We start from the raw sequence: 18,269 nt of genomic DNA, 5'->3' as shown, positions 1-18,269 counted from the left end.
ACTCTGTAGACCAGGCTGGCCTCGAACTCAGAAATCCGCCTGCCTCTGCCTCCCAAGTGCTGGGATTAAAGGCGTGCGCCACCACGCCCGGCTATGGTTTCTTGAAGGAGGGGAACTGGGCTCCAGCCTTAGATCAGCCTCATTTTAAGCAATAATGCCATTGAAACATTTTGCTTTTCACCTAATACTCATTTTAGCATGAACAGAATCACCAACAACTAGCTTACTTTCGCTGATAGAGTTAGGGTGAGGCTGATAGGATTGATTATAACAAAAAGTCAACTTGTATGAATCAAGAGATAGAGAAAGATGTAAAGAATTTAAAATGGAGAGATGGGGTGAGGGGTGGGGTGCACCTAGAGCACAGACAACCCAGGGATGTCACAGGCACTGTTCAAAGACATCCTTACACTGTGTGTAAGGATGGGGTGAGAGGTTGAGCTGATACCATGGGGCCTTGAAAACAATATGGCTTCTTTGGAGAAAGCAGACAGATGACTGGCAGAGTGGCACAGTTTGCATACAGCTGGGTGTAAATGGCACTCTCTGAAATGGTGTCCAGGGGTTGCTTCCTCCTGCCTTGTCCCCATCCTGTCCCCCTCCATCTTGTTTGGCTGTCCATGGGTCCGGGGCTGTGGAAAGTGGTATGGCTATAGGTGCTTGTCCTGGGTGGGGCATGGGCCACTGGCAGGCTTTGCAGGGTCCCCTCCCTGCCCTCCGTCACGGCTGCATCTGTCTCTTTCCTCCACAGGGGGAGGGGTTGCACCAACTACGCGAGGCTTTGAAGATTTTAGCTGAGAGGGTTTTAATCTTGGAAACAATGATTGGGCTCTATGGTGAGTAGAGACAGACAGACGGCCAGCCAGCCCAGCCCTTGCTTACCAGCCTCCCCCAAACCTTCTTGGGGTGGAACTGGCCTGAGTCCAGTTCTGAGGCTGAAGAAGCACAGGCTACAGAGGCTACTCAACCCTGACGACTGATGCCCTCTCTCGGGGGAAGGTCCTGCTCCTGTACTCATCCTTGTGCCTCTCGCTAGGCATCGTGGGTGAAACAGTTACTTACACAGCTTGGAGACAGCAGATGTTGAGGTTTGCAAGGATTTATGGGCAATGAAAACAGATTCCTAAGCTGGGCATGGTGGCCCACACCTTTGATCCCAGGTTCTCTGTGAGTTTGAGGCCAGCCTGGTCTACAGAGTGAGTTTCAGGACAGCCAGGACTACAGAGAAACCTTGTCTAGAAAAAAACAACAACTACAGAGAGAGAGAGAGAGAGAGAGAGGAAACCAAATGCCTAATCAGCAAGGGATTGTGGGTATCAGCCAGGCCCTAGCCATACTGGGGTCAGGGGTCATATACAGTTAGAGCCCAAGCCCATAGGATTATAGATAAGAGATGTAGACTCCATTTGGGCTTCAACTCTAGAGAGGTCATAGGCAATGGGAACAGTCTCCAGACCTACAAGAAATAGATTACACAGCTAGATTCCACAAGTGCAGGGTGACAGAGGCAGACTCAGGACCCAGAGGACTCTGGGTAATAGAGCACTTGCCAGTTCTGACCAGCTTCCCCATAAAGTTCTCGAGACTCTTACAGGACCTGCCTTCCTGACCCCAGATACCCCTCCTACAGTTGCCACTCTGGTCGTAGTGTCCTAAGTTCCCTGTCAGGGCCTGGCATTCACCCTCCAAGGTCTCATCCTCCTGCTACCTGAGGGGCTGGGCAAGCCTTCTCCTTCTCTCACGAGGGGACACTGAGGCCTGATGGACACTGGTCCAGACTCCTGTCCTGGAGTAGCCGCCTTCACCCCCCTTTGGCTCCCAGCTCAGCCCTTGAGGCCAGACTCGCACCGTCTGCTCTTCTTGATCTCCCATCAGGCTCCTAGCTTACAGAGCTTCCTGCAGCAGCAGGCTCAGCTGGAGCTCCTGGCCAGACGGGTCACACTGCTGGAAGCCATCATCTGGCCAGGTAATGGCAGGGCGGGCAGGCAGGGGCAAACCCTCCAAGGATGGGCCTGGGACATGCTTGGGCATGAAGACACCTCCTGGTGCTTGGTCCGGGCCAGAAGGTACTTAGTATCCTGCCACTCATCGAGGACAGAGAGTCTGGCACAAGGAACTAGCTTTCCTGTTCCGGCAGTCACCTACCTGCACAGGCTCCAACAAAGATGTAGCTCTGCCCTTGTGCAGTTTAGGGCTGGGGTGGGGAGGGATAGCACTGGTAGCAGAAGCTAAGAAGAGAAACGTGACAGACTAGTGTGTATAATTATGCCTCTGGCCTGCTGGGGCCATGGCTGCATGGTAGAGCATTTACCTCATTTGTGCAAGTCCTTGGCTTCAGTCATCACCATGAGGGAGGGAGCCAGTTCAGGAGAAAACAGTCCAGGAGGGCTTCCTGGAGGTGGTGTGTCAGTGAATGAACAAGTGAGAAAGAACAAAGGCTGAGAAGACTACAGGGTTGTTTTCCTCAAGGTTTCTGAGCGGTGGAGACTAACCCTGAGCAGAGCTGGACTGGGAATGTTCTAGAAGGGCAGGTTCAGGCAGCCTGAAAGGAAGCTTGCCTCCTGGCTCCTGGAGTGAGGCTAAGGAGCCCCCAGCTGGTGTGGGGAGATGGGGCTAGCCGTTCACAGGCATGGGCTGCTCCTCATTTGCCCACCGAGGGCTCCCATCCCATGGGCTAACCTTTGCCCCCTCCAGCCGCTGCCCTATCTCACAGCCCAGATGCACAACAATGCTCAGAGGCCTCCATAGTGTATCCTCCCTCCCCTCTTATAAATCTAAAGTCTGAGGCCCTAAGTCGTCTCTGAAAATGTCCTTGGATAAATCAGGCAGGTTTGAAACCAACCCTTCGTTCATCAGGAACCAGGAAGCACCAACTGAATGCCAGGCTCAGATGGGCACAGGGGAACTGTCCAACAGTCACTGGAGAGATTCCAAGAGGGCTGGGGTCATGGGCCCTGCTTGCCTGACATTGGAGACTTCTTGGAAGAGGGGACCCTGTGTGGGGTCATAGAAATCACCTGGTTGTGCCATATGGAGGTGAGAGGGACAACGTGACAGGAAGTCTAATAAGATCTGGGGGTTGGAATATGTGTGGTACCAGTCAGGGGTGGTGGCCACATGCTTATGATGTCAGCACTGGAGGGCTGAGACAGGAGGATGGCAAACTTGAGGCCAGCCTGGGCTACTGAACAAAACTCTGTCAAAAAAAAAAAAAAAAAAAAAGTGCCCACAGACAGTTTCTGATCCCCACCCATTAGCCATGCGGCTGCTCTAAACATTAGAAACATCTAGAAACATGATAGGCTCCCTTCCACCTCAGGCCTGCCCTGCCTGAAGAGGGGAGACTGTGGTCTTGATGGGGACATAGCAAAGCTCCACCCTAAGCCTCTTAGCATCCATCCTCCATCCCCACCGCCTCCCAGTGGCCTGAGGGACCACTGGGAACAGAACCAAATCCCAAACTTTCAGCACTTTTTCTTGGTACCCCATCCTGTCTGTATCAGTGCAACAGTAGGAGGGGCAGCTAGAGAACACAGAGGGAGAGATCTGGGGAGAGCCACTGTGACCTCATCCTCAGCTGGCCATGCATCTGATAGCCCCAACTAGTGGCTTCCCTAAGCAGCACCATCAGTAAGTGGTCTGCACCCTATGAACAGGGAGGTACTTGGCCAAGTACCCATCCTAGGCTCTCCCCAGCTAGGAAAATAACCTACCCTGACCTTCTCCCTGGCTTTACGGGATACTCACAGGCTTCCTGGACAAAAGAACTTCTTGGGTTTGAAGGATATTAGATTTCTCAGGAGGCAAGTACGCTATGTTTATGCTTGGGGTTCAGTTTATGCACAGGTCACGGCAGATCTCACCACAACTCCCTTTGAAACCGACTTCAGTCTCGGTCAGTACTGCCTAAGCCCTCAGAGTCTTATCTGAAAATGTCCTTAATTTTAGAAATCAGACAACTGGGGCCCTCACAAGATCCAGTTCCACTGAGGCTGCTCAGAGCCAAAGCCTGACTCTACTAAGCCCTTTCCTCCAAAATGATGCTTTAACCTAATGAAAGAGGAAAATCTCTCTTCTAAGTTTACTTAGTTCATTTGGATGATCCAGAATTCATCTCCACTCCAAATAAGCCTCAAAAAACTGATCAGTGCCAGACATGGTGTCCTACGGATCCCAACACTCGGGAAGCAGAGGCAGGCAGATCTCTGTGAAATTAAAGCCTGCCTGGTCCACAAATCCACTGCAGGATAGCCAGGGTTCTGTTGCCCAGGGAAACCCTGTCTCAAAAAACAAAAGCAACAACAATGAACCCTAGGGAGTGTTATGTGGTGAGTCTACCCATGCCAGTGAGTCAGACAGACACCAGGCAGCCCAGTGATCTCCATGGGCTGGGGGCTAAGAGGTTGTGGGCAGGTACTAACCAGCCTTCAGATACCCGAATTTCCTACAGTTCCATCTCTAGGATGCCAGGATACCCAGCTACCTCCCAGGGCAAAGAGTGGGTTCCCCATGTGAGTGTCCCCCTGACATAGCCTCTCTCCTTATTCCCTCCGGCAGAACCAGACTTGGGATCCGGGGCAGGCCCTGATGGCACAGGTACCCCCAGCCTCCTTCGAGGCAAGAGGGGAGGACACCCAACCAACTACCCGATCATCACCCCCAGGAGACGCAGCGAGAGGAGCTGAGAGGCTGCAGGCTTCCTCCCCTAGCCTGGACCTGACCCGCTGCCTCCGGGACTGCCAGTTCCTATTTATTAATATCCTCAGGGACCCCTTGGTCTTAGGGGTAGGCAGAGCTCAGTGATGGCAGCCTATACATGATAGACTAAACAGGGACTGGGCCTCAAAAAGTCAGGCCTCATTTGCACCTGGCCTTGTTGGTTCCCTCTGTGAAATGGGGTGAAAAGGCTTTGAAGGAGGGGTAGACGGAGGTACAAGTCATCCCCGCTGCCTAAAGTTAGGACCTGGGACCACCTGGCCCTGCAGATATGCAAGGATTGGGGCAGAAGTCTCAGCTCCCCTCCTGTAAAACCTTGGGGAGTCCTGTGTGCCCCTCGTTTTCTGGTGCTGAGTTTCCACCTGAGTCCAGGCTGCTTAATCTAACTGAACGGTCGGTGCTTCTTACATCAGTTCTACCCCAGGCCCCCTGCTCCCATGTCCTATGTGGGAATGGGATGTGTACAAGGGACTCCTACTCCAAGTGTCTGCTGCAGATGCTACGAGTTAATATGTACAGGACAATAAACATCCCTGCTTGACCCTACTTCACTTGGTCTCTATGTGCCATCCAGGGCAGTCAGAAAGGGCCACCCAAGCCAAGGATATAGGGGGCAGGATTCTCCTGCAACAGCCACACATTCACTGTTGCTCACTCCTTCCTCCATGATGCCAATACAGAGGAGCCAGACATGACAACTGACACTCAGGAGGCCAGGTTGGAAAACAAATCAGCTTTTATTCTTACAAAGTACCAGGGAAACATGTTGGGGCCTCGTCCTACCCCAGGGATGCACTCAAGACCCCACCAAGCCCTCAGCAGACAAGGAAAGGACTATGAGGTTCCAGTGCCTGTGCAGTGGGCAGGGCTACTCCTTCCCTCAGTCACTAGGGCCTCAGTGTCCACTAGCCCTTCCACCAGCAGTGACACTGCCCCCTCTACACGCCCTGTAGCTGCCAAGGCCACTGCAGCCTGCTCAGTGGGGAATCCCATGTGCTGTAGCTGCTGCAACCTGTGAGGCAGAAACAAGGAAGAAATGTCAGGGCAGCATGGCTCCCACATCAGGAGGCCGCACCCCTGCCCACCCTGCCTTACCTTAGAGAAGACAGAGAGGGCTTTGGCAACCATAGAGAGCTCTGGGAACCCTGAACTGACGCATCAAGAAGTGAGGCCTGGATCCCTTCCTGTAGCATCTGCTCGTCTAGGGCTGCCCACATCGTCGTTGCTGAAGCAAAGCTGGACCCAGCCCAGTCCAAGCCCCTCTCCGAGTTCTTCCATGTCAGCTGTCCAGGCCCCTGGTGTGGTGGAAGCTGAGCAGAGCCATCACTGTGAGGCCAGGAGTTTGAGGAAGCCAGGTAAGGAGGTCTAGGGGTGGCAGGCCTGTAGGGACAGAGGTGGATGGCCTGGACTGCCAGCCACTGTTACAACTTCCACCATCCAACCCTGAGCCCGACCCCACCCTCACCTCACTCCAGCAGGATAAGTGACAGGCAGCTCACCCAGATTGCCCGGGGTGGGAAAGAGCCTCAGTGGCCAGCATCGGGCCAGAGACTTGCAAAGGGCACCTTCCTGTAACACCCGCAGTCTCCGCTCTGAGAGCTCCAGCCACTGGAAGGCCCCAGCAGCATCTACCTGCCCAGGGCAGGGCGGCTGGTCAAGGAGAAACAGAATGGCGTGGGAGAAAGGCCATGTGTGGGCATTCCTGTGTCTCGCCTTGCTACCTCCCTCAGGACCACATTCTCCTTCACATCAGCAGCTCAAGCCAAGAACAAAATGCACTACCTGAAACCAGTCAGCCAGAGGGGAAGAACTTTCTCCCTCATCCATCTCATAAGCCTCTTCTTAGATCCTGTGTGCCTAAAGACAGCTCCTCCTCCTGTCAGCCAGACTTGTGTGACTGGTGTCTGCATTCTGAAATGACCCTGTGACTCACATACAGCCTGAATGGCTATATGGGTCAGCCTGTTCTCTTCAGTGGCTGTTTTTCCCATATCTTAGGAGCAAAGCTGATGTTTAAGATACCTGTACCACGGGCCTAAGTTGGCACTCTGTTCCCAGAGAGCCTCAGGCTTGCTCCCACACTGAGCCTTCCTCTCAGTTACGCCCTGTACCCAGCCTGCCCATCTTAGCTTTGATGCTACCTTCACACAGGATCCAGGTTAGTGACTTCTCAGGCCCCTTCACTTCTCCAAGCATCTCATAGGGTTCTTTGATTATAAAGGACACCTACCTCCACTTGGCCATGAGCCCTGTCCCCAGCCCAGAGCATTGCTCAAAAGAAGATGTGTCAGGAACAGGTGTTTGGTGACCTGGCATTGCTTAGACATGACTTCCTTGTGCCAGTTCTTTTCAAGGCACCCAAGAGGCCCAGTGAGGTTCATGTGGTCTCTGGGCTCAGGCAAAGGATACAGGCTAGGCCAGTGAGAAGGCCACAAAGGAGCTGCAGGAAGGGTGGCTCAGAGCTGAGCAGCAGGGTCAGGGCCAGCAGAAGCCACGGTAGCAGCCATGGTGGCAGTGTCCTCTGAGGCCATCCAGGGTGGTGACTCTGTCCCGCCAGCATAGCTAGATGGACAGGCATATAGCCACAGCCTCCAGCTGCACCGGACACCCCAAGGCCCGCCAGCAGCACAGCCAGCAGCCCAGTAGCCAGGGCAAGCACGGTGGAGTTGTGCAGGAAGCGCACAGTGCCCAGATGGCACTCCTGCCACCAGCCCAGAGTAGGCAGAAGCAGCAGGCTCAGGAGCAGGCCTGGCAGTGCAGTGTGGCCCAGAGCATGGGTCAGCAGCCTGTGCACTGGGAACAAGAAGGGTCAGGTCAGAGGGGTGGATTGCCCTTTACTAGGGCCACCTGTTATGGCAGCCTGCCCTACCCAGGAGCTAGGATGTTAAATGTCACTACCTAATCACTGGTAGAGGATACCAAAGTCTTCACAACACCACAGCTACGCTCTAGTTATATCACTGTGAACCAACGCACAGCAACCAACTGCAGAGTGTCCCTATGTCTGGGCACACCGAAGCTGACTGTCACAGTCACCAACTCTCTTCTACATCTGGTTAATAGCACTACTTCTAATAAAAACTGCCTGCTAGAACCACCCACTCCCACAGAGCTGCATGACCTTAGAAAAAGCTCTGCGCCTCCCTGAACATTTGGGTTCTTAAAATGTAAACTGGAGGCAAGTTTGTAGGAAGTCCGTGTTTGACTGAAATCCTTAGTCCTTATTTCCAGGGAAAGCTGTCAGGAAGGGATGCGATCAGCACTCCTACCCATGCCTTCCATCTCACCTTCTGCACCTTTACAGGATGCCCTGCCCTCCTTCTTGACTGTGGATGAGCTGTCAGAACACTAACCTGCCTTGGGACACTCTGCCCTGTTCCTGTATAGCCACCATAAGGTTCACACTAATGCCACTCACTAACTGCTTTCAGGCCCTAGAGCTTCCTTCAAGGTCCATGCAGCCAGTCCTTACCCTGCCAGGGTTCCATTAGCAGCTCTGGAGCCAATCTGAGGCTGGGGCCAGCCCCCAATAACCACAGGCAGCTCAGCAGCAGCATCAGGACTGAGGAAGCAAGGGGCAGGGCACGGGACAGTGAGCCAGGGGCCTCCCAGGCATGCATATTTCGTTGATGGCAGTCAAAGGTGGTCCTGAGGCTGTAGGCTAGGGATAAACAAAAACAGTAGCAATTGTTTTTGCTGCTTTTATCTCTATTTTACCAGTGACCCCATTTTTGATTGTTTTTGATTTATGTATGTGAGTACACTGTAGCTGTCTTCAGACACACCAGAAGAGGGCGTCGGATCCCATTACAGACGCTTGTGAGCATTCTGGTTGTTAACCTGTGCTTCCTACTGGCATTCTTTTTTTTTTTTTTTTTTAATTTAATTGTCCAGTTAATATTCCAGTATATTGGGGCTGCAGAGATGGCTCAGTAGATAAGAGCACTGACTGCTCTTCCAAAGGTCCTGAGTTCAAATCCCAGCAACCACATGGTGGCTCACAACCATCCGTAATGAGATCTGATGTCCTCTTCCAGCGCATGAGTAGTGAGTGGATCAGGGAAAGGTGGGTAGAGGGGATAATAGGTAGAGGCCACCAGGAAGAGAGGGGTGGGGTTTTCCAGTCAGGGCCATATAGACGCAGGAATCCACTGGGGCTTTCAGACAGCAGGGTTTGGTTTGGGTTTTCTCCTGCTTCATCTCTCAGCCTCAGGAGAGGTATTAACAGTACTATCTCCATTTATATCCTCCCAGCTGTCCTGAGCCAAATCTGCCATTGGAAGTATCTTCCCTATATTGGTTCTCCTTTTTCCGAGAGATGGGGGTTGGGGGTGTGGCAAGGCCTTGGTCTCTGAACACTCCAATTCCCGCTGAAACTCCACACTTGGGAAAGTATGTTTCCACCTGGGTCTTTCAGACATTCCCCAGATGGGAGGTCACCACCTCTACCCTGCGCTCCTCCTGCCCTTGGTTTGGTCATTTTTTTTTTTTTTTTTTTTTTTTTTTTTTTTTTTTTTTTTTTCATATTGAAAAGATGACATCGCCCCAGAGCCAAAAATAAATGGGAATTGGAAAGAAAAAAAAAAGTGGTTGCTGGAATTGAACTCAGGACCTCTGGAAGAGCAGTCAGTGCTCTTAACTACTGAGTCATCTCTCCAGCCCCCCAGTGACCCCATTTTACAGAGGGGGAAATTGAACCTGCAGAGGCAGGTCCAATAGCTTGGCTGAAGTGGGCTCAAGTCCCAACCTCTGTTCTTACTAGCCACCTTCCTATCCTACCTGCCCACATGTCTGGGATGGGACCAGCTTGGCCGTGCACAGCTGTGATGCTAGCACTCAGGAGTGCAGACATGGAGGACTGGAGTACAAGATCATTAGAGATGCAGACAGTGGGAACATACTCACCTAGCCATGCACAGGCACCTGGATTTGCTTCCCAGTGCTGGACAAAGAATAAAAGAAAAAGTTAGGAGTTCTTGGCTACATGTTGAGTTAAAAAACCAGCCTGGGTGATATGAGACCCAGTTTCAAAAAACAAAACCGAGTCTGGTGGGCCTTAAGTCTTAGTGGAAGATACAAGACCAGACAAGTTAAACTGGGGCCACTCACTGCCAAAAAGATGGGTATATTCCCCTGGGAATGGCCTCAGGTGCCTTTGACGGGGGTGGGGGTGGGGCAAGGGCAGCCAATGGGACAAGCAGGGTAAGGCTGAAAGCGGGCTACGAGAGCCTGCACTCCAAGCTTTACAAGGTGATTACAGCCGTGGCACCGGACCCTAGCCTCATTTCGCAAAGGATATTCCAGCGTCTGCTGCCGCTTTCTGCGGTGTCCCTGGCCACGCGTCCTAATCTGTGGCCTGCTGATTCTGATACATTTTTCCTTACAGATGGTAAGAAAAAGGGATAGAGTGGAGGCCCACAACTTTCTCTTTTTTAAAAGTTTTTTTGGTGTTGTTTTAAACAAATCTCAGCACGTAACCCTATCCCTAGCCTGGGATAGGAAATTCTCCTGACTGTCTAGGTGTTAAGTGCTGGGTCACAAATCTGCGCCATTACACCTGGTTCAGCCCCCAGCTCCTCCTCAAACAAACCCAAAGCACCACCTATTACTCATGGCAGGCACAGAGAGCTTACAAGTAAAGGCGCAGCAGCTGCTCCAAACTCTATGGTCTTTCCCTGCCCATAGAGCATAGCTTCTCTCCTGTACTCTCCTCTCACACAGCCTTTCCTCCAGGCCCTCCCACCATTCCAGGGCAGTCCTCTGAGTCTCCTACTGAGCTGATTCAGGGCAGAAAGCGATTCTACTTAGCTTCCTTGTCAAGGCTTTCCCTTGCAGATGCCAAATATGAAAATCTCCTCTGCCTGGCCTTTCCTCCATCCCTCAATAGGCCATCTCCTACTCACTCTGAATTGTCAATGTTCCCTTCCCATATTGTGAATTTTATCCTAATGAGCAAAGTTTGGCTTTCCCCCACTGAAATGGCTTGTCTCCAGACTCACCAGGATACAACTCCTTGCACGTATTCAAGGCTGGTGTTCACTGGAAGACATATTAGCATAGTCCCAGGTCCTGCTGGGGTGAACTCCACCCTTTATTTTTGGTACTGGGTTGAAGTTCAGAAAAGCAGGCAGATTTCACCCTTACCTGGAGGCAGGGTCACCTAAAATGAAGCTTCCTCTTGCACCTTCTCACAACCATTCCATCCCTGGGCACTAGGGGACAGGTCCATGGACATACGGAACTGGGCCTCGAGTCCTCTGGACCAGTCTCTTCTCTTTCTTGGCGACAGGAATGGAAACTAGGGCCTCATACATCATAGGCAAGCCGTAACACTCCTGCAACCATATCTTCAATTAATAAAACGGAACTTGTAAGAATCCAATAATGAATCCAGCTGCTCCTCCTAGAACACAATACACGCCTTTCTCCCCTTCAGATTCCGACCGGCCTCTAGTGAGACACTGTGAGTGGCGAACTAACAGACTCGGACGCCTGGATCTCTTACCTGAAGGTGATTTTACATAAACTGGGAAACTAGGGGGCTACACATCGGACTCCCGGCTCCCTTCCCTGCCTGCCCCGGGCCATAAGATCGGGCGGCGAAGCCACGCCCATCCTCAGAAGGGTGCGACACGCCTACTTCTCCCACATGGACCCTGGTTTCTTCCGAGTCCTCGCCCGCCATGCTAATGTTTGTCTGTGTCTGTCCACCGTGTCAGTAACTCTTAGAAAAGCAAAACCAAAAACCCCACCAATCGCCAAGAGTCCGCCTCAGTGTCCTTCTGGAGTCCTTCTGAGTCAGAGACCTCAGAGCTATGCATATCAGACCCTGCCTACCTTGCAGGGAAGCCAGGAGGACAGAGTTGGGAAGGCAAGGACAAGTGTGGCGAAGCTTCCGGGCGGTGCACAGAGGGGAGGCCCGGGGTCTGGGTCGCATTCAGCTTTGTAACTTTAGGGAAAGGACTCAATTTCGTGGGTTCTGGGTTTTCTGTTGAAACAAGGGGATGGGTTGAAGGACGATCACAGGGCTTCTCCACCCCGACCGTTACTGGGGTCGGGCGCGGCATTCCCGGCCTCCCTCCCAAGCCGACGGCCCTCGGTCCCCTCCCCCGCCCGCTCAGGCCACGCGTCCAGGGGCCTGGGGAGCATGTCCTCCCACCCCCACCCACCCACCCACCCACCCACGAAAACCGAGCTGGGGGGCCCGCCCGGTAAGTCCGGCCGCCGGTTCCAGGCCGAGCCCTCGGTGCCTGAAACCCGCTGCGCGCACACACGGGCGCGTGATCCCGCCCGCCGATTAGTCAGCAGTTGTTCCAGGCCGGCCGGGATCCCTTCCCCCAGCCCTCCCGCCAGCCTCCGTCTCCCTCCAGGGCAGACTCTTCAGAGACGGTCCCTAGAGCCAGCGGGCGTAACCATTCCGAGCCACCGCGCCTCGCGCCGAGGAGCTCTCGGGTTCGCGGGTAACCCTCGCTCACTGGCGCGCTGGCCCCCGAGGCGCCTTTTTTTTTTTAGACCACGCGTCACGTCCGGCTCTTTGGGAGAGGATCGGGTCAACGGTTTCGGGAGCGAAGAGCCGGAGAGCACCGGTTCGCTCCTCTTCGGCCACCCCCGAGGCCTGGCCCGATGGTAGCGTCCGAGGTTGCGGGTTTCGCGCCTGCGCAGTGCGGCGCCTAGGGGGAACGCGACAAGGAGACGGACGTTGAGAGAACGAGGAGGAAGGCGAGAAAATGGCGTCCACGGGTAAGCGGAGTGGGATCGCGGTCGCGCCGGCGACAGCTGGGACACCCAGACTGGGAGGCGCTGGTCTCTGGGGGTGGCAGGGATGACTGAGTGAGGTCGCCGAAAGGGGTTGGAGTTCCCGCCGCGGCCCGACGAGCTCGGGGGTGGGGGGGACCCGCGTTCCCTTCCCCTCCCCCACCAGGCGGGCTGGTTCTGGAACCTTTTGGCGGCCGCGTTGCGCGCGAGGGCCTCGCGGTAGCTGAGGCGTGCAGAGCCCGTCCAGGCCTCCTTTGTGTGGTGGTTGTCGGGGCCCGGTGCTCCGGGTCTCTCGCCACGTGGACCGGGCCTAGGACCTCCGAGGGCCCGAAGGGGACCGCGGCTGGGCCTGGAGCCCGTCACCCCGAAGGCGCGTGAAGCGAGGTGTCTGATGGCGGCTCGAGAAGCCGTGGCCGGTTTCCCGTGGAACGTCTCCTCCCATCGCTAGCCCCAGGGCAAGTGTTTATTGTGTAGGGACTCAGAAAAACAAACAAAAAGCCGTCGCGAAGGTGTAAGCTGAGGGGCGCCGGCTTAAGAGGGGAGCCCCATTATCCCCCAGGCCTGGCCCGGCCCGGCGCGACCAAGCTGCCCCCTCGGAGGGCTCCCAGCCCAAGCCCAGCGCTGGCTTGAGCTGGGACCTAGTTGGTTCCCCCAAATCTTCGTGCTCCCCACTCAGAGGCTTCGATTTAATCATGAGTTAACTCCACCTCCTTCCCTACCCAAAAAGCAGTGGCTTCCCAGTGTCCTTTTCTCAGCAAACGGCGCGGGGGATCGGTTGTATAACAAGGTCCGTCTGGATCCGGAGAGGAGACTCGTTTTTCCAGAAAGAAATTTCTAGCAGCTTTGATCCAGAAGAGGCAGAAAAGCCTCGGCCCCCCACGTTTCTGTAGGCCTGCTCGTTAAACTAGCCGGCTGATTTATTCCTTGGCCCTATTGAGGCCAGGGAAGAGACCCATAGCGGATTTTGAAAGTCCAGGGCGGGAACTCTAGAACGTGATGGATATGTTGTGGTCCTTACCGAGAGAATAAGTGTAGCCTAGCCCTCACCTGCAGTTTAGAATACAGTTAACTGGCACAATGGCGGGNTTTTTTGTTTGTTTGTTTGTTTGTTTTTGCTTCTAGCGGAATCTAGGGTCTGGTGATGTGGCCTTGGAGGCAGGAGGAGAAAGCAAGGGGGATGACAGGAAAAGCTCTGGGTCCTTTATTTGGCTTAGGAAAGCTTCCAGCATCACAATTTGACGACGCAAACGATGTAGTTAGTAAACAGCTTGCTTTTGGTACCAGGCTACCCAAAGTGTCCCTAAGAGAAGACTGAGATACGACTACAGTCCAATATATCCTAGTGGAAAATGGTTTCCTTGGTGGTCCTTTTACCCTTCTCTTAACCTCTAAAGCCCAAGAAGGCAATTGCAGTTCTTCTGCTTGATAGATCATTGCCACTTTCTAGTCATCTTTGTTATCAGAAAATGCTGATAGCACCCTGAACCAAATTTAAGTTGAAAAGTGTGCTCTGCTATACCCACAGTCCTGGCCCTGCTGAGGGGACTTTATTAAGGGCTTTCCTGAAAAACTTAGTTTTAGACCTTTTGGCGATGCACCGGTGCTGGGAGGGCAGAGGTAGGTGGTCTCTGAGTTTGAGGACAGCCAGGGCTACACAGAGAAATCCTGTCCTAGAAAAAAAAAATTTTGTTCTTGAGCCTTTCAGTTCTTAAAATAACATTTTTTTGGTCCCAACAAAGTTACCCTTGCTAGCTACATGAATTATGTAGCCTAAAGCTTCCTATTCAGCTTGGCTAATGGCTGCCCTGAAGCAAGCCACTGCCTTAGGGGAGTAATGGTTCCCCTCCTCTGTATCTTGTAGAACAGTAACTATAGAGTGTGTCCAGGAAAGCAGAATTACAGTCTCTAAATAACTACCAGAACAAAAAGTAAAACATTATTAGCATTCTAGGGTGCCCCTACATCATAATCCCTCAGCCTGCTTTTGTGTGTGTGTGTGTGTGTGTGTGAAGTGTTTACGTATCTGGGCATTTAAAGACTTATTTTTTCAATTGTTAAATTATGTGACCATTGCTTCAGTGTCATGCTTGTAGGTAGATAAACATGGGGGGGTCGCTTTTTCCTTAGCCTACCAAATCCTTTGGTAGCACCCTCATCTGAAGTGGTTGGCTGTTCTGTATCAGCATTGCCATTTTTACATAACTGCTCTTGTGTAAGTTTTTGTAAACATGGAACTTAATGCCAATGACTCAAAAAGCCGTTTTTACACAGAAACCTCAACGAAATGTAGGTTGCAGTATTTGCTTTGCTGTTTGTTTTTTATATAAAGAATGTGGCAAGTAGCCAGTCATGGTTTAATCCTAGATTGGGGAGCACAGCATTTGAGGCCGGCTAGAGCTACATAGTGAGACCCTGTCTGTAAATAAATAAATGGCAGAAAGGCAGACAAAGGAAGGTAGCAAGTAGGCATGGAGGTACACACCTATAATTTCATCACTAGGTTGTAGACAGCCATATGGGGTCTGTAGCAAGTTTGAGGCTAGCCTGGTCTATATAACTAATTAAGGTCAGCCAGCTAAGTAGTTAGATCCTGTCTCAGAACCACTACTTCACCACCACAGAAAATGTAGCTTTATTGGAAATGCTTCAGGATTTTGTGAGAGGATTATTTTCTTCATTGTAGATATCTTTTGGACAGTTTACTGATACTATTGGTAACCAGAGCTCTGAATTGAAGAGTGTTAGAAGGAAAGTAGTCCCATGAGGTGCAGAAAGGTTGAGAGAGTCAATTTTAAGAGATGAGTTCAAGCCAGGTGGTGGTGGTGGTGCAGGCCTTTAGTCCCAACACTTGTGGGGCAGAGGTGGATAAATCTCTGTGTTTCAAAGCCATCTGGATCTACGGAGTGAGTTCCAGGACAGCCAGGGCTGTACTCCGGCTGAGAAAAAGCCAGAGGAGGAGCGGAATGAGTTCAGGAAAGTACTGTTGGCTAGGGATTGTGAAGCAGACTTTGCATGGAGTATGCCAGAGCCTTCCATGAAGAAAGATGTCAGCTGTTACATCTGGGTGAGGGACTACTTTCTGATTGGAAAAGAAAGGACCCTTTTGTTCTGTCTTAATGACAGTGCTGTCTTTGAACACCAAACAAAATATGTATTCTTGTGGAGAGGAAATAATTGAGGTTTTTTTTTTTTTTTTTTTTAATTCTCTGCATTTAAAAAAAAGTGCCCAAAACGTAGGTAGCTTTAATTCGGTGATGTTTTGAAAACATAGGCATTTATTTTCATTATTTAACACCTCCATAGTTCAGATTTCGTTCCTTTTTTATTGGTTTTTTGAGACAGGGTCTTTTATAGCCCTGTCTGTCCTGGAACTCACTATGTAGACTAGGCTGACCTCAAACTCATAGAGATCCACCTGAGCTCTGCTTGAGTGCAGGGATGAAAGGGGTATGACACCTTCATATGAGAAGGAAAATTATAGGTAGACTTAGTTACAGAGAAGAAAATTTGTGATTTTTGTTGTTGCTGATGTTGAAATCATTTTAGGTTTTAAGAAATGGCAATTGTGAACCTAGAGCAATTTTTCCTGTAGGCCTATTAAGTGCTGTTTTCCTTTGATAGTTTTTGGAATTGTATTAACCTGGTCAGTTGTGCGTACATTATGCTGAAGTTGGAACCAGGGTATCCACACATCCGGTATAGTCAGGGGAATGAGCACATAGACCGACCACTTATATACTCCTGTCCTTGTTGGGGTGTTTGTTTGTTTAAGACTTATTTATTATACGTAAGTACACTGTAGCTGTCTTCAAATGCGCCAGAAGAGGACATCAGATCTCATTACGGATGGTTGTGAATCACCATGTGGTTGCTGGGATCTGAACTCAGGACCTTTGTAAGAACAGTCAGTGCTCTTAACTGCTGAGACACCAGCCCCACTCCCATCCTTTACCTTGGCTCCACTGGGGTTTATATCTTTTTGTGATATTATGAAGATAACAGCTCTTGATAGCAGGACCCTTTTTTAGATTTAATGACTATCCTGTTTTCTGTCTTTTTTTTTTTTTTTTTAAGATTTATTTATGAGTACACTGTAGCTGTCTTCAGACACACCAGAAGAGGGCATCAGATGCCATCACAGATGGCTGTGAGCCACCATGTGGTTGCTGGGAATTGAACTCGGGACCTCTGGAAGAGCAGTCAGTGCTCTTCCCCACTGAGCCATCTCTCCAGCCCCCATTTTCTGTCATTCTGTTTCACTTGTTACTGTTCTAGGGAATTGTGGTTGGTCTTACCTTAAGGGATAGCCTGACAGATACTGGACATAGTAGCTTGCTCCTCTAATCCCTTTACTGACTCTTCCTCAAAACAAAAATGCCAGGAGTGTTGGTGACTTTTAATCCCTGGGGTGGGTGGGCAGCAAAGACTGGATCCATGAGCTCAAGGCCACCATGGTCTACAGTTGGGACTAGGCAGAGAAAGCCTGTAAAAAGCAGAAAGAAAGAAATTTTAATACTTCTGTGCCTCTTTTTAAATCTGACAGTGAGGTTGATGCCGTTTTGTGGTCTTGGTTTATACCTAAGATAATGATAGTGTCTTTGAGTTGATAGTTGGTAGTTGAGATGGGTTTATGGTTGTAGGGTATCTGGCAAGGTATTCCTGCCAACTCAACTGATCTTGACTTCATTAGCTAGCACCATATTCAGACTTTGTTTAGTTAACTGACTTGACTTAATTGGTTTGGCTTAATTGAGAGATGAGATGTGCTAACTGGGATGTGTCTGCATATAGGTCCACTCTATAAACATTTAAGAATTATTACTGCTTGAATTCCATCTATCTCTTTCCCCTTCTTGTCTAGGCTAATAATTTCTCTTGTTTCTTCTAGATTACAGTACCTATAGTCAAGCTGCAGCCCAGCAGGGGTAAGTCAGCCTTCTGCAACAATAATTTGTTAATGTTTTAGAGTATGAGGCCTTTTGTAGTTTAAAGGATATGTAGTAACACAGTCTAAATGTTTTATAGTCAATTCTTGTGTTTAATTCTTTTTGCAGCTACAGTGCTTACACCGCCCAGCCAACTCAAGGATATGCACAGACCACCCAGGTAATCCCAAAGACAAGGATGTATAGTTATATCTTCAGTATAGATGTTTCAGCTGACCACTAAAATAGTAGCTAAGAGATTTTTTTTTGTTTTGTTTTGTTTTGTTTTTAAGACAGGGTTTAATCTGTGTAGACCTGGCTGTCCTGGAACTCACTTTGTAGACCAGGCTGGCCTCAAATGCAGAAATCTGCCTGCCTCTGCCTCCCCAGTGCTGGGATTAAAGTCATGCGCCACCACACCCAGCCTTTTTAAAAATTTTTATACAAATAAATAGTGGTAGTATTATCTAAGCTTTTAAAACTCAAAAGTTTTAATCTTTCATAATGAGGGTTGTAATGAAACCATTTTAAAGCTGGAAATAGACTTTTTAAAATTCCTAGGCTCAAAGTAAGTGTCTTACTGTGGTCTTGCTCTTTGTGCATATTTTATTATGCTTAATTTAATCATCATAATTTCTAAAGACCATCTCTAGGATTGTTGCACATGAGAAAATTTTACTGCATGGCTACCGTATAACTTGCTAGTGGTTGCACATTAACTAGTGGAGTTAGTTCTGAAAATATCTGTTCCTCGGCTCTTGTCAGTATATCAATCTATGTTAAAAACCCAGAGCAGGAGCTAGAGATGGCTCTTTGGAAAAGTTTGCCACCAGCCTAACAACCTGAGTTTGATCCCCAAGATTCACATAGAGT

General features: G+C 50.6%; 3 protein-coding genes and 1 long non-coding RNA gene across 19 annotated transcripts in view; 2 read left to right on the top strand and 2 right to left on the bottom strand.

Annotated features, from left to right (window-relative positions):
* LOC110305406 overlaps positions 1-4,228 on the bottom strand; it is a 5,531-nt gene extending 1,303 nt beyond the window's left edge. For 2 of the 3 annotated variants that reach the window (XR_002379155.2, XR_003837955.1), the window contains exons 1-2: positions 4,086-4,228; positions 2,312-2,392 (exon numbers count right to left, since the gene is read on the bottom strand). This is a non-coding gene — a long non-coding RNA (uncharacterized LOC110305406). Of the gene's footprint in view, positions 1-2,311; positions 2,393-3,747; positions 3,809-4,085 lie in introns of those variants that run through there. The other variant, XR_002379154.2, reaches the window with a different exon arrangement.
* Emid1 (EMI domain containing 1) overlaps positions 1-5,261 on the top strand; it is a 46,880-nt gene extending 41,619 nt beyond the window's left edge. For 2 of the 3 annotated variants that reach the window (XM_029483065.1, XM_029483064.1), the window contains one exon: positions 4,558-5,254. In XM_029483065.1, coding sequence (XP_029338925.1) covers positions 4,558-4,803 — 246 coding nt within the window. In that variant the 3' untranslated portion in view covers positions 4,804-5,254. Of the gene's footprint in view, positions 1-751; positions 837-4,557 lie in introns of all 3 variants that reach the window. The other variant, XM_021177367.1, reaches the window with a different exon arrangement.
* A 168-nt stretch (positions 5,262-5,429) lies between these two features.
* On the bottom strand, positions 5,430-12,247 carry Rhbdd3 (rhomboid domain containing 3). 7 transcript variants are annotated; one of them, XM_021176801.2, is made up of 10 exons: positions 11,898-12,182; positions 11,554-11,704; positions 10,861-11,051; positions 10,716-10,755; positions 9,622-9,658; positions 8,189-8,377; positions 7,126-7,509; positions 6,182-6,344; positions 5,812-6,096; positions 5,430-5,728 (listed from the first exon to the last, which is right to left on the bottom strand). In XM_021176801.2, the coding sequence occupies exons 6-10, from the start codon at positions 8,334-8,336 to the stop codon at positions 5,551-5,553; spliced, it is 1,158 nt and encodes a 385-aa protein (XP_021032460.1). In that variant the 5' UTR covers positions 8,337-8,377; positions 9,622-9,658; positions 10,716-10,755; positions 10,861-11,051; positions 11,554-11,704; positions 11,898-12,182; the 3' UTR covers positions 5,430-5,550. The 7 variants fall into 7 exon arrangements, 6 of the variants coding, with proteins under 6 accessions (XP_021032460.1, XP_021032461.1, XP_021032458.1 ...); XR_002379129.2 differs by lacking the exon at positions 10,716-10,755 and having other exon boundaries at positions 6,182-6,348; XM_021176802.1 differs by lacking the exons at positions 10,716-10,755; positions 11,898-12,182 and adding an exon at positions 12,192-12,247.
* Positions 12,248-12,346: 99 nt separating this feature from the next.
* The window catches only part of Ewsr1 (EWS RNA binding protein 1), a 29,798-nt gene continuing 23,875 nt past the window's right edge, over positions 12,347-18,269 (top strand). For all 6 annotated transcript variants that reach the window (XM_021176796.2, XM_021176795.2, XM_029483180.1 and 3 more), the window contains exons 1-3: positions 12,347-12,456; positions 17,360-17,396; positions 17,526-17,577. In XM_021176796.2, the coding sequence (XP_021032455.1) occupies positions 12,444-12,456; positions 17,360-17,396; positions 17,526-17,577 (102 nt within the window). In that variant the 5' untranslated portion in view covers positions 12,347-12,443. The remainder of the gene's footprint in view (positions 12,457-17,359; positions 17,397-17,525; positions 17,578-18,269) is intronic.

The sequence above is a fragment of the Mus caroli genome, chromosome 11 (assembly GCF_900094665.2).
Source record: "Mus caroli chromosome 11, CAROLI_EIJ_v1.1, whole genome shotgun sequence".
In the NCBI taxonomy this organism is placed as follows: domain Eukaryota; kingdom Metazoa; phylum Chordata; class Mammalia; order Rodentia; family Muridae; genus Mus; species Mus caroli.
Note: the sequence above shows the minus strand (reverse complement) of the source record. Positions and strands in the feature narration are given on the sequence as shown.

Bases quoted from the DNA above. Each gene is read 5' to 3' on its own strand.
- Rhbdd3 (XM_021176802.1), bottom strand. From the start codon at position 8,336: ATGCATGCCTGGGAGGCCCCTGGCTCACTGTCCCGTGCCCTGCCCCTT. The intron at 7,510-8,188 runs GTAAGGACTGGC...TCTTGTTCCCAG, and splicing joins GCTAATGGAACCCTGGCAGG to TGCACAGGCTGCTGACCCAT. The intron at 6,097-6,181 runs GTGAGGGTGGGG...CTGTCCCTACAG, and splicing joins ACTTATCCTGCTGGAGTGAG to GCCTGCCACCCCTAGACCTC.